A 9,382-nucleotide genomic window follows, 5' to 3' on the forward strand; every position below is an offset into this window, starting at 1 on the left:
TCGAATGCCAATTTAAGGAGCTGATTTTAATGTTATGTACGTGAGTGGAGGAGTGTGTGTGCGGCACGCAGGAGCAGAGTTTTCATCATTGTTATGTAAGAGTTGTCTGAATGAGGAATTCTCTGATACGTTATCAAGGTTTCTGAGGAGGACAGGCACCAGACTGACTCAGCTGCAGACAGCGGAGCTCATTTATTCAGGCGTGGACGGACACCAGTCATCACGATTACTCTTACTGAAAGCTGATAATTGTGAGCACAGTGAGCTCTAGGGACCAAACTCAGTTTAAAATCAGTATTTCAGAGTCACTTCAATTGTTTTTAAATCAGTTTTCACTGCTACAGCAGCCCTTTCACTGGTGTCCTCTAGTGATTTCCCACTTAAATGATCTTCTTTAAACTTAATACTAACAGTATTTCTTTTAAAGTAGAAGCCTGTTTAGTTCATTGCGTGTATTCAAACACACCTCTGGATCACTTCCCACCATCAATCCCAGCTCCTCTTGTGATTTAAGCCTGCTTTGCCTGACATATTCCTAGCCTCATTAATGAACGTGTTGTGCTTAAAGTGTCGTATTTTGCTTTGCTGTCTGTTTGCGTGGGGGCTGAGCATTTTTCTGGCGTGCAGGGCAGTCGCCCTGGTGAGGCAGCACGCGGGTAGAAAACGGAGGGAACTCTGTATCACTTGATGAATGAGCGTCTGTTATCTGGACTGGTCAAGAGCCAGGACGGCGAGAGGATGTGCAGAGAGGAGACGGTGGTTATTGTTTGCTCAACATTTTCCTCTTTAACAGACAGGATACATTCTCAAGCTCAATGCATAAACATAAACACTGTGGTAGTAAAAGCTTGACATTTAAAAAATAAATAAATAAATACACACACACACACACACACACACGCACACGCACACGCACACGCACACACACACATATATATATATATATATATATACACACACACACACACACACACACACATATATATATATATATATATATATATTACACTTGGCTTTTCTTCATTCCTGATATTTAGGAATCATGTCCCATCCTATTCCAGATCAAATCCACATCTTACACACCCCAAGAGAAAATACCTCAGCTTTCAAATGTCCCTCTATGATTTATTGAGGATGCAGTCTAATTTATCTGGTGTTGACACAAATGCAGATACACAAACTGAAAAAAATCATGCTGCTATCCAAAGATCATCAATAAGCTGTTGAATAAGATGAAACAGAAAAACAGCAAAAGACTAAAGTCCTTTTAAAGTCACTGTCCTCTCCATGTGACTCTGCTGCCACACAGTGGTCACTATTTCCTCTGGTTGGCCATTTATTTTCCCTCAGTCTCTTATCATTATCAACACATTTACAATCAGTCACAAGTGTTGTAGCCAAGGTCATTTTCACCTGCGATCCCTCTGGAGGAGCCTTGTGGTGAAAATGAGATGAGTAGACTGAGTACATGTATTCAGTAAAATGCACCACGTAAGAACAATACATCTGAAAAGAAAAAAGGTCTTAAAGCACAAACCGCAAGATGCGGCCTCCAGATTAGATCACAGCAATGATGTTTCTTTAAGTCCCTTATCACCTAAATTCATCGTGTCCTTCAGTGGTGCATGCAGCTACTTTCATTTTAAAGATTACACAGTAGAACATTGAACTGGATTCTTCATCTACACGAATCAAAATGAAAACCGCTCAGTTTGTTCTGACTCAAAAACACAGTTTAGTTTCTCCAGTTCCACTGAACTACCCGTGTTTTTGGACGGCTACACAATGACTGAACGACAAGCAGATGACAGCAGTCAGTATCCAGCTGAGCCCTAACAGTCACTGACATCTGTTACGATAACATCATCACTGTTCCCAGTCAGTACTTTATAGCAGTAAAAAATCCACCGACCAGCACTGAAAGCTCATTAATGAATATAACATTAGGCCTTTTCTGTGTGTCATCTAGCAACAGAATTAAAGAAACAGGAGAGGCAGGAGTCTTAATTAATATAATTAAGTGTTTAAGTGTAATTTGTCTGCCATCATTATGTGACACACGTTGTTATTTGCTCCAACTCACCACCTCAGCATTACTCTGCCAGCGACAAGCGCCGCATGCTGAGCAACACTCGTACCTGCTGGGTTTCCGCTTTCCACACAGAACAACTAATTTAACTTCTTAATTTTCTAATTGAAGCTCATTTCCTCGGCCAAATACTTCTGCGCTTTGACGACTTTAGACAGAGCTTTTGCTGACGAGGCCAAAATCAGAAAGGTCAGAAGCTAAATTCTGCGATGCTTGCAAATTACGCCCTGCTCGCCCCACCACCCTCTCCACCCGCACCAACCGCACCTGTGAGGCGGACTTTCTTTCCACGTCACTCTTTCCAAACCAGACATCAGTTTGGTCAAGTGATGTCACCTGAGCAAACTTCCGAGTCTTTGTACTCATCCTTCCACAGAAGGTTTCATACAACCTTACCCCCCACATTTTCAGCTCTATCACCCAAGATCAGCAAGCACGTTCATTTGTAAAATTGAGATTATTTGTTGGGGTTGACTTTGACACAACGTGACTTACAAAGCTGATTTCTGTTCATATAAACTTTCTCTTTGGACTCAAGGTCTCACCTGTACACTCTTTTAAAGGTTATATATGGGCTGAAGCAGGTTTGAGGCTACAGTACATGCAGCAAACCATGTCTCAACCATGTCTGAGCTAATACAAGATTTAGATTCACTATTTATGTTTATATTTTACTCTACTGGTTTTCACACATCCAAGTTAGTGCATTCTTGCATTGTTCACCTGCCTCTGCTGCAAACCACAGGTTTCAGTTTGAGTTAGCAAACGTCTGCTGCAGCCAGCGTCCGGGGTTTGCGTTTCTGCGTGCGTGTGCGTTTCATTTAGTCTGTGTGTCTCCTAAACTGTCGACCTACACATAACCAATGAGTCATAGCCAGGAGAACATATGTTTAAGTTTCTACTCTCAGTGTTTAAGCACCAAATACCTTCAGTGCAACAAATTCTACAAATGCCCTACCGTCCACACCTGTACTGAGCTAACAGGTAAGACACAGATCAGTCAGGTCGTCTCTGGAGTTTGAGATGAGGCAGATGTGTAATCAACAAACTTTTACTTAAGAATTCAACCATCAGCTTCATCACATGATGCTGACACGGTGCATGGCTATGCTCACGTGTGTCATGCTACGTGGCTTACAGGTTAAGGTGCTGCTGACTCTTGCCAAACAAGCCTGACCTTCGACCTTTGAAATAACAAGCATCATTGTTCGGAAAGCAGGAAACATTTCAGAAATATACCAACTTTTGACCTGAAAACAAATGTAACTATAACCAAGCTATTTCAGACTCTCGGGGTGTTCGACTAAAGTTCATCGTTGTGTTAAATTAATAACACGAGCGTATCGTCCTACACCGCCGTCGCTGGTTAGTTATTGTCCTGATCTCATTTTAGATGTTCTAAAGTCTCCGGCCTGCGTGGAGGTTAAGGTGCTGCTGACTATAAACCGCAGCGTCCCCTGTTTGAGACCAGCAGGGGACATTCCCCACCCCCGTCCCCCCGTTTCCTGTCCTCTCTCTAGTATCAAAAACTTTTTCTAGCTTATGTTTTTCATCCGACAAGCTAACATACATTGTGACGCCACTTCCACCGTCCTGAAGGCTGTGCTGGCAACCTCAGCAGGACATTTGACTGACATGGGACAGAGCAGTGGTGGACATGGCCAAAACAGTGCTGGTGCTAAACATGCTAACAGGACTCCTTACGTGTTTACACATAAATCTAATCTTTCACTTTTGAGGAATAGAGGTGTCAAAACGCACTATGGAGGTCACAGCTGCATGATCCAACACTCCCACAGCACAGATGTCGTTTCGGATGAGACCCACTCACAAAATGATGAATCCTACTGAAGCATATTTCGATATTTCTGATTCATTTCTGTGACATACACTGTAAGGTAGCACAGTCAATGCAGCAATGAAGTGCCCATCTTTTTGTTGTAATGGAATATTGGCTTATGATGAATAAATTATACATCTACAAAGACAAAAGCGACGCTAATTGTAATGCTTCCTGTTGTTAGCTGTATTCAATATATAATGAGCACAGCGTTACTGTTAGCACAAAGAGTTTTGGTTGCATTGGTGTGTTTTCGATATGACATTCAGTGTTGTGACGAGTTTTGAAAGGTAAACCCCAATAGAGAAATGTGATTAATACAGTCAAAAACTGCCCTTAAATTTTCTTAAAATGCCAGAGATTCATGCATAAATACAGCCTGTTCCACCACTGATGCTGCTTTTCTTTCCATTCAACATGCTCCATACTACTATAAAAATGAACAATATAGATATACAGTAAATAAACAACCTTTGCCATAAAACCTCACCAGTCACAAAGCAGAACATATTTTTTACGTCCCTTGATTTTCAACTATTCAGAAGGATTTGAAAATAAAATTTAATTCTTAACCTGCCATGTGTACTGTACATGACGCTCTAAAGTATGGGTGACAGACTGAGTAACTATTCTTGAAATAGACCTTATTTATGGCAACGTGTTCACACACATTACTTAGAGATATTATCATGTTTCATCATTTGAAATCATATTTTAAATCATACTTTTAAAAAATAAAACCACATGAACCGGCCGCAGGGAGAGGAGCTCAAAACCACAGTGCATCTGCACGCACACACACACACACACATACACACACACACACACACACACGTAGTGAGAGAGGTGGAGATATGCTGTGTTCATTTCATAGAATCTGTTGTCACCCGCAGCCCCCTCCACCCCCCACTCCTCTGGCGCCTCTTTTTACTGAGAAGCATTGACCACATGACCGCAGCTTGTTTGCAAGCTGTTTCAGGTTATTTTTTTTTTATTTTGTCATGGAAGCTGTTTTGTCACCCATGCTTTCAGCTACACACATGCACATGCAAAACGTCACACACACACACACACACACACACACACACACACACACACACACACACACACACACACACACACACACACACACACACAGCAGCTAGCAGCATAATAAAAGTGCAGGACAAAGAAGGTGACGCAGACAGAAAGAAGACAACGCGACGGGCAGGTCAAGCTGACGACAGAAGCAATCAAGATGATGATGATGATGATGATGATGAAGAAACCCATCATTCTGATGACCTGTATCTTGCTTTTCTCGTCCCTCGCTGTCCTGGCATCTGAAAGTAAGCTGACTGCATTGCACCTCTGTAATTATTTGTTATTGTAAAAGGTCAAAATAATCAATGATGCGTTTCCATAATTTAAAAGGAGATTACAGTGAAAATAATAAGGACACTCTTTAAAAGCTGAGTCAGTCTAGTAAAGTTTATATTCTCATTTTTGAGTGTTGGAAGGGAAAAAGTTTTATTGTTAAGCATTATTATCAGTCAATGCATTAAAAAGAATAACATTTTGCAGTAGATGTATGTATTTCCATAAATCCTGATAAGATAATAACGCTGACAAATGCAAAATGTTGAATTAAATCAGCTGTATTACAGGTGGCACAGTGCGTTTGTGTGTTGGCTAAATGAAAATCTCTCTTTCTGTCTGCTCTATTTGTGTTTTTCCTCTTGGTTTCACAGACAGCTTCAGTCCAGATGAGTGCTGTTTTGACTTTTACTCCACAAAGCTGCCTAAGAGCAAGGTGGTGAGCTACAGACACACAGACGAGCGCTGTTCCAAGACGGCCGTGGTGTGAGTGTCTTAACTCCTCTTATTAAACTTCAAGCAAACTCTCAAGCAAACGGTGCCAACAATCTTTGTCTCTGTTTCAGTTTCACGATGAAGAAAGGTGGCGCGTTCTGTGTGGACCCATCTGTGGACTGGGTCAAGAACATCATGAAGGCCAAAGACAGGGCCCGTACTACAACCGTGAACAGATCGGACTGATCCGACGTGTTTCGACGCCACTTTAAAGCTCACTGAGTCGAGCAGACGTGGTGATGCAGCAGTAACCCATGATTCAGCTCCAAAGCTTTGGCTGTTTTTAGAAAGCTCTTATGTCTGTTTTAATGTGGCTTCAAGTGATGTATTACAAGATTAGATATAAGCTATTTTACAGTGCTCAAAATGTTTTCTGATATATTATTAAAAAAAAAAACATGATGAAGCATAATTTTCTCTGTTTTGATTTTCCATCCTTTGATCATAATTTTGTCAAACAGCAGTGGAGCATCAGAGCTGATGTGGTTACTGTCAGATAAAGCCACAGGAAATTGAGATCTGCACCACAGAGAGGCACAGAAAGACTGACTGAACTCTTTAGACAAACATCAGCTGAGATGAATTACAAAACACAACACTGCTGCCTCTTATTTCTGTGTAAAAGAGCAGCAATCTCTACTTTAGTTTAGTGTGCAATGCGCCACTGTGGGCAGCAGATGTCGCTCTTCTCTCTTATTCACATCCAGCGGTGTTTCATGGCGGTTCCCACAGGCAGGTTTTTAATCACTCTGGGTGACTGCAGCAACATTAGGACTTATTCAATCTCATCTGTAATTGCACTCATGGCAACAGCAGCTCAGTGAGACGTCGTTTGAACTCATATGCTGAGCCACAGCGCTGTCAGGTCTGTAGATAAGGAAGTCCAATCTGGCAACTGAAAGCTCTCTCTGCCAGCTGCAGTCTGGGGTCAGTGCTAAAAAGAAACCCACATGAGGGAAAACACATGACGAACCCTAAGACACGGACTGCAGACGCCAAGTTTAACTTCAAGTGCTCTTACTTTGTTAGAGTTCCTCCACATTTCACGAGAAACTGACCCCAAAAAATATCTTTTGAGGCCTCAAAAGACGCCAATGTGGTGACATCATCACCCAGCTTTTCTGTAAATAGTTTAAGACCCAGATTTTTATTTTCATGCCATGATACTTCATACATGTGTGTGTGTGTATTCAAAATCCTGTGAGTACAATTACTCAATGAAAGCTCATGACAAAGACTTTGTACTCACACCACAGGTGACCCATTAGAAGAGATGGTCTGATTAGATTTTGGAGGCTTGCTGCATAGATTTGCATTTCAATGAGGGGGGGGATCAGGGAAGATGGGGCAGCTCGAGTGCTTCTTGTTCGCAATTGTGATGCTCATCAACAATCATGCCGCTAAATAACAACTATTTGGCTCTTTGGGTTTGCTGAAAATGCTCACTTGCGAGCCGCAAAGGGAGTCTTGGAGATGTTCTGATAAATCTGCGTGACCGACCTGCGGCAGAGGGGAATGAGGACACAAGCAAGAAGCCAGAGCTGGAGAAGCATGCAGATGTTTGTTAGGCTAAAGGTCCAGTACATTTGTGTAAAAATACTCAATTTCAAGTAAGTAATAGTAAAAGCACAGAAGTATTATCAGCATCGTTTTTCTTACCTGTAGTGGTATTTCTCCATTAAGACTGTTTTGGAGTGAGTTGCTGAGTTCTGGAGACACTGGCTGACGTTGCTTTTGAGAAACACAAGCTGAGTGCAATCTAGTTCCATTATATTCCAGAGAAGGCAGACATCACTACAGCCGATATCTCCACAACTCTGCGACTCACACCGAAACAGTTTAGATGGATAAATAGCCGTTTGCAGGTAAGAGTGAAAAGAAAATGTGTTTCTGATTTTGGGATGAATCATCCTTTTAAATATCAGAGGTAACGGAAGAAGAAGAAAGAGGATGGCTGCTTTGACTGATATCATTATAGTGTAAATGATTTTCATAGGTTAGTCCCGTCAGTGGTCCCCAAGCAAGGAGTCGGGCCCCTCCAAAGGGTCACAGTCTGAGAGGCTGTGAGACAATTAAAGGGAAAGGAATGAAGAAAATGTCCAGTATTCATGCTTTAGACTTGAACGATTATTTAAATAGAGGAGAAATGTCTCCTTGGTAGAACTTCTAACCACTTACAGACGTCCAACATGTGAAAAAGGGCCCTAATTAGACACTTCTGTTTCATAAGAGGTCACAAGCCAAAACGGTTTGGAGCCACAGTTCAACCTATAAATGCTACGTGCTATGTCAAGGATACAATATGTCAATCGTATGTTTTAAATTGATCATCTTAATCTGCATTTTCTGCATTACAGCTTATGGGCTGCAGGGAACACCAGTATGATCAATGTAACGTTAGCTAGCTATCTAGTGAAGCTATGTCTACATATGGAGCTGGTTGTTGTTACATTTTTGAGCCTTTTATCCTGTTGATGAATGGATCATTTCAAAAGTGGAGTAGCTTTCTATTAAATATTTGTTTTTTCCCCCAGGGATCTGCTTCCAGGCTGCAAAGTAACCAGTGCCTACAGCTGACAGCAGCGGAGTGAAATATACAAATATTCCAGCTGAAATGTAGTACAATATAAAATGATACAAGAATTTAATGCTGGTATTTACTTAGAACCCTGATACCAAAAACACGGACGCTGTGTGAACGATTGAGCCTTTCGAGGATGCTCCTTTCATACCTAATCATGATGCTCTCACCTGTTACCAATGAGCCTGATTACCTGTGGAATCAGGCTCAGGTGTTTTTGGAGCGTTCCACTACTTTCCCAGTCTGCTGTTGCTCCTGTCTCAACTTGTTTGAAACATGTTGCTGCATCGAATTCAGAATACACAGATATTTCTAAAAATCAATGAAGCTGATGAGCTCAAACATTAAATACATTGTCTTTGCACTGTTTTCAATTGAGTATATGTCAGGATTAACCAATGATCATATTACTTTTTATGTTTTATACAGTGTGTTTGGAACTTTTTTGGAATCCAGATTGTACTATATTAACTGTTCTGTACTTATATCAAGCTCCTTGGATGGCACAGAGTATTTGTGCCATGACAGCTTGTTCTGGCTGCTTTATATGAACAACAGCAGCGTGTGTGTTCATAAAAAAGCTGCACTCGCACACTCATGTAGGGAATTCAGGTAGTGTTACAGGAGACTGAGAGGAATGAAGAGAAGAGAGCAGAAAGAAGAAAAGCGTGAGCACTACAGGCGATGATACAGTCCGGGGGTGAGGGACACAATAGCATGTCATCAGGAGTGTGCACACACACACACACACACACACACACACACACACACACACACACACACGCACACACAGACACACACACGTGAACACACGTACGTATATAAATAACTGGTGTGTGATGTCAGCTTTTCCTGACAGATGGGATCAACATAAATTAAACCCTGGGAGAATGAGAGATGGGGCGTGTGTGTGCGTGTGTATGTGTGCGTACGTGTGTGTGTGTGTGTGTGTGTGTGTGTGTAGAAGCAATAAGGCAGACAGGAGGAAAAAAAGAGTAAAAGAGGTTCACGCAGTCAAATG

At 41.6% G+C, this 9,382-nt stretch overlaps 1 protein-coding gene across 1 annotated transcript; it reads left to right on the top strand.

Annotated features, from left to right (window-relative positions):
* Positions 1-5,116: 5,116 nt before the first annotated feature.
* Positions 5,117-6,166, top strand: LOC139347898 (C-C motif chemokine 14-like). The gene is made up of 3 exons (XM_070987748.1): positions 5,117-5,257; positions 5,660-5,771; positions 5,852-6,166. Exons 1-3 carry the CDS (start codon positions 5,167-5,169, stop codon positions 5,964-5,966), a joined length of 318 nt encoding a protein of 105 aa, XP_070843849.1. The 5' UTR covers positions 5,117-5,166; the 3' UTR covers positions 5,967-6,166.
* Positions 6,167-9,382: the final 3,216 nt, after the last annotated feature.

This window comes from Chaetodon trifascialis, chromosome 19 (genome assembly GCF_039877785.1).
Source record: "Chaetodon trifascialis isolate fChaTrf1 chromosome 19, fChaTrf1.hap1, whole genome shotgun sequence".
NCBI lineage: Eukaryota > Metazoa > Chordata > Actinopteri > Chaetodontiformes > Chaetodontidae > Chaetodon > Chaetodon trifascialis.

Coding starts and splice junctions, on each gene's coding strand:
- LOC139347898 (XM_070987748.1), top strand. CDS start 5,167: ATGATGATGATGATGATGATGATGAAGAAACCCATCATTCTGATGACC. Junction 5,258..5,659: donor CGCTGTCCTGGCATCTGAAA/GTAAGCTGACTG, acceptor TTGGTTTCACAG/ACAGCTTCAGTCCAGATGAG. Junction 5,772..5,851: donor TGTTCCAAGACGGCCGTGGT/GTGAGTGTCTTA, acceptor TCTCTGTTTCAG/TTTCACGATGAAGAAAGGTG.